Source organism: Aspergillus niger (genome assembly GCF_000002855.4).
Source record: "Aspergillus niger supercontig An16".
Taxonomy (NCBI): domain Eukaryota; kingdom Fungi; phylum Ascomycota; class Eurotiomycetes; order Eurotiales; family Aspergillaceae; genus Aspergillus; species Aspergillus niger.
Window position 1 is genome coordinate 1,866,205 of NT_166531.1, and position 13,760 is coordinate 1,879,964.

The following is a 13,760-nucleotide window of genomic DNA, read 5'->3' on the forward strand; positions in this document are numbered from 1 at the left end:
AAATAGCTTGAATATAAGATGCTCGGCTCCGTCCTGATTTCTTCCCCGACTTTAGTACTCTCTACATGTGTATTGCTTCTGCTATCCACACCGTCGCCTTCTCACCCGCCTCATTAGGGAACATAGCTCGCCTACGAATCGGAGATTTTGCCATTACGTTCACCAGGACAGTCGATGCCCGTATGCCCGTGACCACGCCGTCGACATGGATTGCGATACCCGATGCTTCGACTTGACGCTCGTCTTTCCGATTCTCCTTAAGCTGACACCAGATCGATCGTTTGTATAGCGATGTTATTCGAAAGGCAGTCGACTTTGCGAGAAACTGATACCAGATGGATTGTTCGACCCTGACCGCGCTCTCTCGTCCGTGAGGCGTCATCCCGGCTTGGATGCGTTTGCCTGCCTCAATGCAGCTCGATCCTTCCCGAAGAGGAAGTCGCAGTTCTGCATCTGCTCCTTCCCTGCCGGTGTCTGTATGCCCGTCTTCGGCCTAGTCTCGCTGGCGATATTGACGGCCTTCCCCTCCCCCTTCTTTCTTTCTTTCTTTCTCTCTTTCCCTTCTGTCCTTCTCTCTTTCCTCTCTCTCTCACTCTCTTCCTTCACCTTCAACCTTCCTTGCTCTTGCTAACCTGCTTGACTGCCATCTCCTTACAGGTATTCCTCGCCCTCGTTCCTTCCTGTCTCTGCCTCGAGCGAATTTTGAAGATGTTGCTTGGGTAAGTGCTCGTTCAGGTCTGGTTGGGCTGACCGCCGTCTAGGCTCTTTTGGTGGGCATACCGAGGGATTTGACCTTGCCTAGCATGGGTTCATCAGAGCTTCTCTGGTGGTGCTTGTGTGACGGCAAGGCTGTTAGCTACTAACTGAACAATAAACCAGGGATAGTTGTGTAACACCTCCTTTCTGAGCATAAGCCGCCCCGTGGGCAGGCCCAGTAAGTGACAGAGCTTGTGAGTCACAACCAGATGTCTTGCTGCTTCTTATACTGACAGTCACTAGGCTGGCTAAAAACACTCAGCCTACCACGCAGGCCAGCTCCAAAAGGGAAATGCTCTGGTCAGTCCGGTCCTCTGCTCTTGTTATCATGCTTTTCTAACGTAATCCCAGTGCCTTCCACCCATCCTTTTTCTCCTCCCATTCCCTGGCCACCATCGGCCCTTCCTCCTCTCCCATCTGTCCTCCTGCTTTGACGCCTGGCGCTGTGGCCATGCCCAGTAAGTGACAGAACTTGTATGTCATACCTCGTCAGCAGGCTGGGTTCAGAACTGACGTTTGTAGGCTGGATACATATCGCCGCACGTCAGGCTAGTCTTAATTGTGGATATGTCAGTACCCTTTCGTTATATTGGGAAACAGACACTGACTGTCCTAGTAGCCTAGCACCGACCTGCCCGCCATTTATATCTGCCAAACTCTTTAATATGGCTAAAGCGAGGTAGTCATCGAGCGCTGGGATATCCCGATTGATATCCACAAAAGCATTCAACCATACGCAGGATAACTGGACATGAGCGAGTAACTGCCCAGTGGCAGGTCCAGTAAGTGACAGAGCTTGTAAGTAATTCTGCCGCTTATTCACGACTGGTACTAACGGCTCTCCAGGCTGGTTAATATATATTTGCCACCCCGCGGTGAAGCGCGGAGAGTTAGCCGATAGGTAAATTGACCAAGACGGGCTTCTTTACATTGTACTAACCACCTCATAGGGAGACTGATGGTGGTCGGAGATCATATATAGATTTTCACTGTTCCTGGGTGTTCCTTTGTCATGGTTGACAATTCTGTATCGTCCTGGCCAAGGTTTTTACCCTACGGGGAGTTTTCCTTGACTGTAACCCAAATGGGAGGATAGAAGTCAATATATCGATTCATAACATGTTTCCATAATCCATACTAGCGTAGCATTATTCGTACTAGCATGGTTCTCAGCGAACCTCCCGTAGCCTCAGTCTTGTTCAGCTACGTTGCAGTTTTACTCTGTCTGCAACATTCACGTGTTTATCTCTGCGAGTTTGAGGGAATTGACCGAATTAAGGGCCACCCCTGCTGCGGACAGTGAAGCACTGCATAGCCCGTACAAGACCAAGGCACGAGGAATGATAGGATCGAAGAATGTGAATACAACTTGAAGTAAACAGCATGAGAAGCAATGAATATAGATAGGATTGAATTGACAAAAAATACATTGTCCAACCACGCCTCCAAATATAAATTTAGCCCAATTCTTCCACGAACTAGGGAACTTACCATCTTCAATACCACTACTGAATTGGAGAAGACGCCATACTTCTGGAAATCTCCACACACACATAGATTGACTTAGTAATAGAGAAGAGCAAGAAGTCAAAACTTGAGATATAATATCCATACCAATGATAGAACGATATGGAAAGTTCGGAATCAAGCCTGATGGGGCTCCAGGAACAAGCTATGTTACTACCATACTGAACTGAACACAGGAGGACTGAGACACTAGTACTCAGAGGGGCAGCGAAGATGCGAGCTATACTTCCCATCCTCCGTGACCAAGTATTAAGAAACCCCTCAGAAAGGGATAAACATCGTTGCATCATACAACGCAACTTGAGACGAAATAATTGAGGTTGCATAGTATATTTTCCTGATTACACCATTACAGGAGGGAAAAGCAAGGGGGGAAACGGGCTACTGCTACCGGAACATATCCACCATTCTGGGATAAGGAATATGCAGAAGTCCGATGATTCTTGGGGGTAGTGTCTGGCAGGTAGTCACGACGAAGCCAGATATTTACGGCCAACAATAAACACTTATCGTACAATAGCATAAAGAACCTCATGTGTCTCAATGTCGACGAATTCCAGTGCACATGGAACGAGGGCCGTTTTGCACTGCGTCCGATAGGGTACAATAACAGAGATACTACCAGTACAACTCTAAAGCTGGAATTTATTTGGCAAGCTATACTAAATGAGAGCATAGACGAACATGTTATAATCAACAGTCCTGTAATTAGCTCAAGGGACCTATCATGCTTCGATGTTATATACTCCGTCAGAAGTCTTCGGACTGGGGAACAGCCTAAGGCAATGAGAAACCAGCGACGAACTAGTCTTGACAATATCAGATCCTGTCAACCTACCCCTCCCAAGTTGACACCTCTTAGATATGGGTCTTCGTTCTTTCCAGGATAGTGAACTTGAGTGGAGCCGGGTACATTGCGGAGCTTTTTGAGTATAATTCAGACGACGGTAGTGACGGGTACGATCTCTCCCATTGGCTCCAGGGTGCCAGAATGGCCAGAGCATAGTGAAGTGGAGGATAGGGTGAAGAGTCGAACGATGAGGCCGAAAGTGACATCTTCGCAACACGCATAAAATCAAGGTTCAGGAGGGGCAGACAGAGGAATAGAGGAAGAGACTCTAATATTATTCTTCTGAAAATGGACTAATTTATAGTAATTAACTTATAGTACTAAGTCTCTCCATATCGGTACTTTGAAATGCAGAAGGCTTTTACAAAAGGCTACTAGGAGATCCTGCAGAAGATAAGAGTAGCGTTATTTTCTTCTAACACCAGTCAATCAATTTATAACTTCGTATTTATGTTAGGTTTTGGATACAAATAAACCAACTCAATTTATGAGTTGGGTAATACATGCAATTTGATTCTAGGATCCATTCCAGCTAAACAGTCGCGATAATTAAGTATAGCATGTTGCATAATAACCATGCAAAACCACCAGCACATAATTGTGAGAAGCGTTGACAAGACAAGTAAGCGCCATGTTATACAGACATAATGATCCATGGAGTACTGGGGATTGAAAGGATAGCGTCTCATAGGAGAGAGCTTGCACAAGGATTAATACACATATTGCCTGTAGTTAAAACCCCCAATATCCTTTATAAGAGGCAAGAGCATGGACAAACAAGTCCGAAGACTCTCCGTCATCTCAATCAAGTTTCTGGAAAGACAATGTTGACGGAAGTGATCCATCGATCCATTCAGCCAAGTATGACATTATGTGCGAGAGTAGCACCGGCGATCATGCATGCCACTTAGTAGAGCTGGGTACGTCGCACAGCGAGGGGAGTCTGATAAGCAGACGGATCGCCTCATTGATTCTCTATGTCCTTTATAGAGGTAAAAGCTTGGGTAAGTCTGTAGGCTCTTAATCGCCTGACTCAAATTTCTGGAAAGACATATTGGCGGAAGCTATCCATCCGTTCGACACCGAGCATGAACTCCTGTGTCATTCATCAGGCAATCGCGCGCGCCATGGAGTAGAGTAAGTAGATTTTACCGAGATATAAAGGGCTGATCATCATATTATAAGATGATTCTCTTTGGCAAAGCCTTTTATCTGTTGTATGATGCCAGAGCATGGACATTTTTGTTTATTTGCCCTCGTATGAACTCGACTTCGGGACTGCCAGATTGAAGGAAGCGATCGGAAGCTACCCTTCAGGTTGCTCGGTGGAGTAAGTAGACCAAGCCTGGATTAGAGGGTTCTACCGGGCACTTCTAAACGAGGTAAAGATCTCATCAAAGGCATTACGTCCTCGTAAGTAGACCATGCTGAAAGGGGTATGCCATGTATTTCCAGCGATCGCTCATCAGCTTGCCAGGTAGCTTCCGAATCCAGGAGACTAACTCGCAGTTCGAATTGAGATTAAACCTCATACGAGGCCATGTCGCGTACATCTTCGGGTATAGACTGTTTTGAAAGGCTGTGTGTCATGCATGTATTCCCCATCACCCATTCTCACCACTCCGTGTAGTAGGTACAGCCCCCACCCCCCAAGTCAAATCTAGTATATGAGGTTGAAGGGCAGCCAGTGAGCTTATCAGTGGAATAGTAATGCACGCCGGATGGTACGGTACTGCAATACCACAAAGCTTCAACTGAGATACACGCAGGCAGATTTCCACAGGCACCATCGTCATGATGGTTGCTTCATTAGAATCCTGCTTTAAGTTGGCAACCGGGTCATCTGCGTTTTTCTAAAGCTCCGGCGTGATAAAGTGGGAGAGATATTTCTATTGTTTCTTTCTTCTCCGCATCAAGAACGTTCGCCTCCTGCTGTTGTACTCTTTGCCCTCGAAGTTAGGCGCTGCAGAGTGGAGCGAATGCCATCAACATTGGATTGGTTATCCCAGGTCGTAAAGTTAGGCTCCGTTGTCAGTAAGTTCCAAAGCTAACCACCATACGTTGGAGAAGCGAGTCCCAAGAGGATTACCTCGGCTTTGGAGACTTTATAGAAGTAAGACGATTGGTTCGGTCCACGTCATTTCGCAGTGATCAGGTGATACCACACTGCTATGTACAACAGCTAATGCTGCGTCGCTAAAAAGGCGCTGAGAAAGCCCAGTGTACCAACTTGCCACCCATAACGGATGAGTTCGCGATTTTTCCCTTCGCGGTCAATTTAGCGGAGCTTATAACGCGTCCGTCCAAGTCACAGAACGCAAGTAATATGTGAAAGGCCGTTTGGTAACTTTTGATCGCGTGTACCGATGGATCTTCAGACGATGAAGCCGCACAAGTGTCATCTGCGCATTGGCTGTTTGTAGTTCTATATATCGTGGGCCTGAATCCAGGATGATAAAGCGAGGAGAAAGAAGCATCCACCAGGCTGGCCGAAAAAAGAATTGAGCAGCTGCCAAGCAGGTCGCTCTAACTTCCAAGTAGCAATGATCGATTAAGCACACCGGCAAGGTGACTGGAGCGTAGACAAGCAGATAGGCCACTCGTTGAGACTTCTTCAATCTGAAACGCAGGCCCGAGTGGTTATTCTTTCTTTTGTTCTTTCTTCTTTTCCGTTTCCTTTTCCTTTTCCTTTTCCTTTTCCTTTTCCTTTTCCTTTTCCTTTTCCTTTTCCTTTTCCTTTTCCTTTTCCTTTTCCTTTTCCTTTTCCTTTTCCTTTTCCTTTTCCTTTTCCTTTTCCTTTTCCCTTCCCCTTCCCCTTTCCTTTTCTTTTGTCTTTTTTCTTCATTTCTTAGGGGCTGAACGAGCAGAAGTAAGCAAGAGGAACATTAAGGCCGTCGACGAAGGCCTTGAATCCTTAATGACTGGTTAAAGGACGTCAATATAGAAGGTTGGCTCCTTGCCCTTGTGGCTCGTCGTGATGGAAGAAGTAAAGATAATATTGACTAGCCAACGTGGCTCGTAAATTCTGTGATTCATGAACCATCCTCTTTTGTTCAGGACTTGGGTTCTGTGCAAATAGAGAACCTAGACCACTGCTCTTCAGCTTCTGGAGCCTTAAATTCCAAGAAGCGCTGATATATAGTGGGAGCAACGAGGTTTCGATTCTTTGACTTTCCAGATGGACTGGTTAGGCAATCACCGTTTCCCATTTAGATGCTAGACTGTTATGTTGCAATTGAGCCGATGTGACGGCGGATATTATAAGGTAGATATGGGGAATATAGATAAATGAGGCAAATTACAAGCCGCTTCGTGAGACTGCGAGCTGAACACAGAGGAAGTGGAAGTGTTTAGGATGGTAGAGGAACAAGAGAGAGAAGAGAAGAGTAGAGATCCACCACTAGGCATACCTCAGCAGACAAGGGGGAAGAGGGATGTCCCACGGTCGGAAAGAATATCGCTCCAGATGGAACGAAGCAGTAGAGCCCGCGCATTTTGATGGTATTTTCGGAGACGCAATCGGCAAGAGGTATCAAAATTTGAAGACACATGCTTTGGATCACCAGAGAAACGCTGGTTATGACGAAAACGCCAGTTTCGGACCATAAAGGTAATAATCCTGGGCTTTAAGCTTCGTTGCCCTGTTCAAGATTGGTCGGAACATAGCCCTTGTAGAGTAGTAGAAGACCATTCCGACATGGTGAGGTAAAGTAAGACCAGCCTTATCGACCTGGTCGGATGAGCTGTCATGATATTGTATCCACTGTCGAGAGTGTAGACTATTGTTTCTTTGTCAAATATAAATCTGGTGCCTTCTCTCCGAGCAGGTGCCGGCCATGAACCCGAATAATAAGGTTCATGGAGATCCTATTGGAACTGCATCATAGCCAACACTATGGTAAACCAATCCGTCAATTGGCAGCAACTGAAGTGCGTGGGTTCGAGGAAAGGTATGTAACTGTGGCTTGGCAGGTTCTTGTATAACTGGAGCACTGCGTCGAATGAATTGTGCGCATGGTAGACCTAACCAGTCCTAAGTTTTATCGAATACGTCACTGTCGTCGGAGGCCTCTTAAAAGTCTGTGGCAAGCTCAGTCGTGAGCCACAGTCACTGCATTTCCACTTCCATGCAGGGTCCAGTAAGACTCCTGTCCAGATGATTTTCAGATTCGCTAGACGAGGCGAGCGATGCTTCAAGTGTGTTAAAGAGTGGAAGCATTTTGACCCCGTTCCCACCTATTGTCTGCCCATTCAAGGTTGCATGTTTGGATAGAGCTTTGCTGAACTCCGGTTTGAATAGCACTGATTCAACCCCTTCCTGCATCAAACACCCTGATTCTTTGCGTAAGAGATTCTATGTTCATCAACCTTGTTCTCCGGCACTTGGGAACTTGTGGCCGATCATTCCATAGTGGATCCGGTATGCACATAGTCCAAGGGAGATCATATATATATATTTGTTTTCTTTTTTATTCTTCTCATAGCGGCCATGCGCCGCCGAGGGCTTCCTGATTGAACCCGTCAATCTTGCAATGCCGAGAAAGCTGCAACAGCTTTAGTACATTTTGAAACCAAAATCGCGGGATGTCTGTTTTCTTTCTTTCTTTCTTTCTTTCTTTTCTTTTTTATTTTGATTTTTATTTATTTATTTATCTTTATTTATTTATTTTTTTTTCCCGGCGAGGAAATGCACAGCAGAAGATATCTTCTACCTTATTATCTCATCGAGAGACATCATCTTTGTCAAGCACCGATGCTGGTTCTTCGTCTGCGGAAGAGCTTGAACGTTGATCTTTTTGGATCGAGGTTTGTTGGTGTGCTGACGGTCTTCTTTTTTCTTTTCTCCACGTTCTACCATCTCAGCTGGTGGATGAAGGAGCGATATAAGAGGAAAAAGCGCTAGCTTATTGATTGCTTCAATCGTGTGATAAGATCGAAAGGCAGTCCCTTCTTATCCAGAGCTAGAACGCTGCACCAACGTATCAGCTGTAGGCGGAAATACGTTCTTCCTATTTATAGACGGCAGCCCGAGTTCTTGACAGTATCATCTGCATGTCTTCGCAGAGATGAGAAGCATACAGCTGAGCTTTCGATTGCTGATTTGGAACACCTGCATCCGAGCTTTTTTTATTTCCAGCCGGTTCTCCTTGAAACCGACGTCTACCAGATCAAGGAAGAAGTATACGCATGCGAAAGCGAAGTATAAATTCGACGGAAACAATACCGTCATTCAGATGACTATATATCATTTTGCCATCCATCAAGATGCAGCAGGAGCTTTTTCAAGTTGGTTCGCTTCCATAACGGTAAGATTTGATATGGATTGAACGGCGCATTCGTGGTTGGTATCCCGTTGTGCAAGCCGCCATTTATCCGAGTTGTGACTGAAACTCAAACGGCAGAGCCATTTTGCTTGAGATGCTCTTCTGCAGATTTACCAGTGGAAGAGTATATTTCAGAACCTTTTCCGATGATAGAAGTCACCCGCAATTGAGCAGTAGAGCGGAGATTGTAGCGATGTGACTCGTCGTCAAATTGGTGCAAGGCCTTGCCAATATTGAACGAATTCATCGCTGTACTGGGCAAGATGGATATATATAGTCGGTTAAGCTTCTCTGGTGAAGTTTGTCGACTCCCGTGTTTAAGGTATAAGCAGTATTCGTGAAACTCTGCAAGAAGCCTCGGAAGGTCGTAGCTGAACTCCTTCTTCAAACTTCGCAGTTACAGTATGATCGGAATGAGGAGCTGATAAGGTGTATAATGTGCGAGAACGAGGGAACAACTCGATCGGTCGAGACTCTGGAAACAGGTAGGTTAGCAACCGCTTAGATGACAGCCAAGCTGGGTGACATTAGACTTACGGAGAATGTGAGCGCTTCCACGAGCACCAAGCCTGAAGAGATTGCAGGACGCCGTCTCGTCTGATCCCTTCTGGCGATTCAAATGTCACCACGCATTAAGTTGACTTCAAGGTGAGCCACTCTATATGAAAGTAGGTAATAGGCCGTAGTGTGTCGCCGTGCTGTGTGTATATAGGCCAGAGAACGAAATTAATGATGGCCTTGATTTTATCTCACTTTCGTTCTTCAAATGAAGATTATGGTGAACTTCCGACCGATTATCGTCTTCGTCTCCGACGGCAAATATCGGAGATATCCATGGACACGTTCTCTCCATGGGCCAACTGATCGCCCTTTCTTTAGTGGGTGTCTTTTTCTAGAGCGACCCTTTCGCTTCAGAATGACAGTTAACTGAAGAGAATTTCATACCGAAGTCGAGCTTGGATCGCTGAAATCGTAGCGCTTTCACTTTTCGACAAAACAATGGCTCAAACCAATAGAAGGAGCGCGAATGGCTTTAACTTCTGCGTCTGACCTGAGCTGTCCCGAGTGGCAACCTTAATGTGACAGCCCGCGAAGTGAAACGGTAATCGAGAGCGATTTCCACATGAAAGTATAGTTATATCTCGACTATCTTTCCCAAGCCTAAGAGAAGCGCCCTCGTGTTCTTAAGTCATAGCAAAGGCATTGACTCATTTGAACGATGATATATGGGTGATAGAGATGTGGATACGAGCGCTTGTGCTATAACAGCATGGGTTTTATAAACCGGTTGAGTGTTTTGAACGACGTCGATATTTCCCAGCGTGATAGGCAAATCGGCCATGCTGAGGATTGTACGCAACCCCAGTTATTGCTGATGCGCAGCATCGAAAAGCAATCACATTTGCGAGAGTCTTTTGTGGTAGAAAGGTAAGCGCTTTTGCATCAGCCAGCATTACAAGAGTCATTTGTGATGCGCGTGGGCCATGGCACGGGAGATTGGGTGCTTCCAATCCTCTCCTTGGCTTAGAAGCCGAATCCGTTAGGCATTTTTATAGGGTTGGTTGTCGCTTTGGGCTCAGTACACCTGTGTGTTTGGAATCCGGTGAAGTCCTGATCGGCTAGATTTGCCTTCAATGTCGCGTGAGATTGAGTAGTATATATCGTAGATAAAGGCAGCTGCGATCAGAATAAAGACAATATAGAAAGGATGCATGTGTGTGTTCATGCAGAATGAGATCAATAGCCAGTCTCGAAGGGCTAGTATGTTAATGAGAGCGAGATGTCAACGACTTGAAACCATGGTCGTGTCTCCCGGGTTTTTGATCCCTGCGTTCAAGCAGGCAAGTGAGGCAACTGCGTGAAGCGTTTCTTCCAAATGAGAGCCTGCATCGATGGATTGAGAGCAATAACCACACGGTCTCGAACATCGTTTTGACCAAGCTTGGGCATGCACCGAGACCGGAGCCGGAGCCCACTACATAGGAAGATGAATCTCGGTTGTTAACAAGGTATTCAAAGACCGAATGTGCGTTCGCGACGAAGTGCCGTTGCTTTATCATCACCCGAGAATTCTAGCCACTCGCAGTAGATGTTGCACTAGCTGTTTCCTATATTTTGAGAAATATGGTCGCAACTGACCCGTTGGATGCATCACCGTCGGCCATTGAGCTCCATAGACTTCGAAGCCGGCTTCGAGCAGATTGCAGGAAGAAAGAGCAATCGAAGAAGTATGTTCCCGGCAGGGTAAGAAGAACCAAGCATGGAGACAGGAAGCGTGATATCACGGTCGCTCGCATGCGAACTCGCTTGAGTATTTGAAGAAGTAGAAGTCGGATCATTATCCAGAACGAGTGCCAACAATTCGACATTGACCATTTTGTGCAAGGCGTTTGCTGTCGGTTTCATTGGCATAACTACCACAGTCACTGTCTTTCTTGTGTGGCTCAGAGCGAAGTGTACCCTCGATAGTGCTATCTCTTGGTGGTTTCAAGGATGTTAAGCTGCACCATCGAGCTTGGGACGTATTTGAGCAGATGACTTGTTTGAGAAATCGCCTTCAGAAAGATCCATCATCCCCCCATGATGTCGAGGTTGAAGGCAAGCTCAAGGGCCCCATATATAAGATGAATTATAGACTCCAGCTAGAGTTGCTCAAGCAGCCGTATATGATGAGCTTCGGCTTGCTTCTCGACGATGGCTCGCATGAAGGTAGGTCTGGTTCGGACGCTTATTCGACACCGCGCCTATCGATACAGTCGGCAGATGCAGCATGGAAGAAGTAACTGAACATCGTTGTATGTTACGATGAGTTATGACAGGCACCAGGGCTGCTATGAAATCGACCAGAGAATGTAGCAAGGCTCACTGACCCCCTTTTCCATATACATGCCATGCTTGGAAGATTCAGCGACGCAAGAGTCGTAGCTTGGTCGTTCAATTGAAGTGGGTTCGAGGTTTCGGACGCGGTAGGAGATTTTGGATAGCTTAGGGAATGTGCGGGCGTAGATGGGTGAAACGAAAGCGTCGAAACCGTAAATTGTGACCTTGATGTTATAGGCACCATCAGATATGGCATCGCAGCTGGAACCGAAGTGATCGTTATAGTCTGAACTGGCCAACTTAGCGNTGTGCTGAGACACTGGGCCAAATTGTATATGATTGGGTCGGAGATCACAGGACCGGTGAGAGAGTGACACTGAAGACGAGGTCACAATAGATGGTCGAAGTCGCGATCGTGCTTCCGAGTGGCAATTCCACCTACTAAGCCTCCGAGTGATTCCACCACCGATGACTTCTCGCTAGTTTTCTGCTATGATGTGAGGTTAGGCCATCCTACCTCACGTCCACCAGCACCATAGGTCGGCGTGTAGAGCGAGCTTGTGACGCAGACGCACTCTGTCATGGTGCATACCAGACCTTGGAGGCCTTCTATATATAAGGTGTTATTTTCGGTTTGTTACCCTTCATCGAACTTTTCAATGACAGTCGAACATCGTTCGAGGTGTCAAACCTTTATTTTTTTCGATGGGAGCATCGTCGACATTCTTGACGGCATGTAGATCGGCAAGAGGCTTTAGCAAGTTGAGTGAGGTCAGCCTCTCATCTACCAGCTATCATCTGCAGCCGACATTTGTGCGACGGAACAATGCGGTGGCAATTCTCCAAGCAATTTATGCTGTGTGATTCCAGATGGCTGTGTTCCATCAACCGACATGATGCGACGGAACAATCAAGCGACGGTTCTCGCAGGCAACTTATGCTGTGTGATTCCAGATGGCTGTGTCCCATCAACCGACATGATGCGACAGAATGATGCGTTCTGTAGTAGTTGGCGAAGACCGCCGTCGGTCGTAATTTCCCGGTAGCATGCTCGACCCCCTTTGACTATGGGTATTTGCAAGGTGAACAGACCGATGAGCTTTCGCAGCGACCAGCTACCATTGGAAGGCGAGGTATTGCGACAGAACAATCAGGAAGCTCTCGCAGACTTTCCATTGCTGTGCAATTCCTGATGGTTACGTACCACCAACCCGGAGGCCATCGTCGAAAGTTTGGCGAGAACGGTGCCTTCCGTAGTAGTTGGCGAAGACAATCGCAACAGCAGTTTTGGAGAAAGTGATACCTTGCGTCGTAGTTAGCGAAGCCTGCCGAACGCAGTTACTTGGGAAAATGCCAGAGCATTAAACCGACGCTGCATATATGGGGCATCTGACTGTCGCAGGAAAAGTCGTCCGTTCAATCTCTTTTGCCTTGTTGATGCTTCCCAATTCGCCAAAGCATCTTCCACATTGGAGTATAAATAGGAAAGTAAGGCCGCGGTACTTCGGAACTTGGCCACGAGGTACCACCAATAAGTTCTGTCTCGAACCACAGTGTGTCTTGGTCAATAGGGCTTGCCAGAGCAACCAATGCCTCAAGAATTCACACCCCTTAACTTGCCTTCTCATTACTGTGGCTCCCAATGTGCCAAGGCATCGTCCACGACGTTGGGTCCCATCGTTTGTATATATAAGAAAGTTGACTGCGTACTGCAAGTCCGATGCCTTGCGTCGTAGTTCTCGAAAACGGTTGGTGGTCGTAAAGGCTTTTGCCGGAGCCATTGTTATAGCGAGAGTTAACGCCTTTAGGCTCGTAGGCGTGTTCGAAGAGATGACTCCAGCTTATATATATAATAAAGTTAGGCTTCCGAGTGATACTGACTGCGTTCTACCAGTCCGATGCCTTTCGTCTTGGTTCTCGAACCACTCCTGGTGGTGTTTTAGATATTTTTGCCGGAGCCATCAGTATTGCTAGAGTTCACGTCTTCCATTTCGCTGGTGTTTCGACGGGATTGGACTCGATCCTCAACATTCGAGAGTAATGAGAGATGTATGCTGCCAATCCGATGCCTTTCGTCGTAGTTCTCAAAAACAGTGGAGCGTTGGCACATGCTGCAACCGGACGGTGCAGTGCAGGACTTCGACTGGAAGTCATCGCCGCTGTCATGATGCGACGAAGCAATGAAGCGACGGAACGCTGAGGCCTCGGAACGTTGAGGCAACGGAGCAACAGTAAGATGAAGCGAGAAAGCGATGAAGCAACGAAGCAATGAAGCGACGGAACGCTAGGGCCTCGGAACGCTGAGGCAACGGAGCAATAGCAAGATGAAGCGAGAAAGCGACGAAGCAATGAAGCGACAATCGTCGCAGGCAAGTCTGGTTCTTCAAGTTCGTCTTCGCTTTACTGCGGTTCCGATTTCAGGAGAGCCACGTCAACTGATAAGTTGCGTCGAGCGAACGCTTTCAATGTGCGCAGAAAACTAA

General features: G+C 46.9%; 8 protein-coding genes across 8 annotated transcripts; 3 read left to right on the forward strand and 5 right to left on the reverse strand.

Annotated features, from left to right (window-relative positions):
- Positions 1 to 65: 65 nt before the first annotated feature.
- Positions 66 to 1,661, forward strand: An16g08230 (hypothetical protein; the record flags this gene model as incomplete). The annotated part of the gene is made up of 8 exons (XM_059745327.1): positions 66 to 180; positions 336 to 476; positions 658 to 719; positions 886 to 934; positions 993 to 1,056; positions 1,108 to 1,214; positions 1,534 to 1,554; positions 1,603 to 1,661. 8 exons carry the CDS (start codon positions 66 to 68, stop codon positions 1,659 to 1,661), a joined length of 618 nt encoding a protein of 205 aa, XP_059604920.1.
- Positions 1,662 to 3,709: 2,048 nt separating this feature from the next.
- On the forward strand, positions 3,710 to 4,708 carry An16g08240 (hypothetical protein; the record flags this gene model as incomplete). Its single annotated transcript, XM_059745328.1, has 6 exons — positions 3,710 to 3,755; positions 3,892 to 4,137; positions 4,183 to 4,270; positions 4,419 to 4,463; positions 4,522 to 4,546; positions 4,589 to 4,708. 6 exons carry the CDS (start codon positions 3,710 to 3,712, stop codon positions 4,706 to 4,708), a joined length of 570 nt encoding a protein of 189 aa, XP_059604921.1.
- A 713-nt stretch (positions 4,709 to 5,421) lies between these two features.
- An16g08250 (hypothetical protein) lies at positions 5,422 to 6,169 on the reverse strand (the record flags this gene model as incomplete). Its single annotated transcript, XM_059745329.1, has 2 exons — positions 5,422 to 5,988; positions 6,068 to 6,169. The coding sequence occupies 2 exons, from the start codon at positions 6,167 to 6,169 to the stop codon at positions 5,422 to 5,424; spliced, it is 669 nt and encodes a 222-aa protein (XP_059604922.1).
- A 1,072-nt stretch (positions 6,170 to 7,241) lies between these two features.
- Positions 7,242 to 7,991, reverse strand: An16g08260 (hypothetical protein; the record flags this gene model as incomplete). The annotated part of the gene is made up of 3 exons (XM_059745330.1): positions 7,242 to 7,447; positions 7,502 to 7,677; positions 7,846 to 7,991. The coding sequence occupies 3 exons, from the start codon at positions 7,989 to 7,991 to the stop codon at positions 7,242 to 7,244; spliced, it is 528 nt and encodes a 175-aa protein (XP_059604923.1).
- Positions 7,992 to 8,524: 533 nt separating this feature from the next.
- Positions 8,525 to 9,310, reverse strand: An16g08270 (hypothetical protein; the record flags this gene model as incomplete). The annotated part of the gene is made up of 3 exons (XM_059745331.1): positions 8,525 to 8,706; positions 8,956 to 9,054; positions 9,211 to 9,310. The coding sequence occupies 3 exons, from the start codon at positions 9,308 to 9,310 to the stop codon at positions 8,525 to 8,527; spliced, it is 381 nt and encodes a 126-aa protein (XP_059604924.1).
- Positions 9,311 to 9,727: 417 nt separating this feature from the next.
- Positions 9,728 to 10,080, forward strand: An16g08280 (hypothetical protein; the record flags this gene model as incomplete). The annotated part of the gene is made up of 2 exons (XM_059745332.1): positions 9,728 to 9,885; positions 10,014 to 10,080. 2 exons carry the CDS (start codon positions 9,728 to 9,730, stop codon positions 10,078 to 10,080), a joined length of 225 nt encoding a protein of 74 aa, XP_059604925.1.
- A 1,029-nt stretch (positions 10,081 to 11,109) lies between these two features.
- On the reverse strand, positions 11,110 to 11,860 carry An16g08290 (hypothetical protein; the record flags this gene model as incomplete). The annotated part of the gene is made up of 3 exons (XM_059745333.1): positions 11,110 to 11,240; positions 11,324 to 11,596; positions 11,800 to 11,860. The coding sequence occupies 3 exons, from the start codon at positions 11,858 to 11,860 to the stop codon at positions 11,110 to 11,112; spliced, it is 465 nt and encodes a 154-aa protein (XP_059604926.1).
- A 327-nt stretch (positions 11,861 to 12,187) lies between these two features.
- An16g08300 (hypothetical protein) lies at positions 12,188 to 13,443 on the reverse strand (the record flags this gene model as incomplete). The annotated part of the gene is made up of 5 exons (XM_059745335.1): positions 12,188 to 12,376; positions 12,489 to 12,602; positions 12,781 to 12,870; positions 12,988 to 13,111; positions 13,259 to 13,443. The coding sequence occupies 5 exons, from the start codon at positions 13,441 to 13,443 to the stop codon at positions 12,188 to 12,190; spliced, it is 702 nt and encodes a 233-aa protein (XP_059604927.1).
- Positions 13,444 to 13,760: the final 317 nt, after the last annotated feature.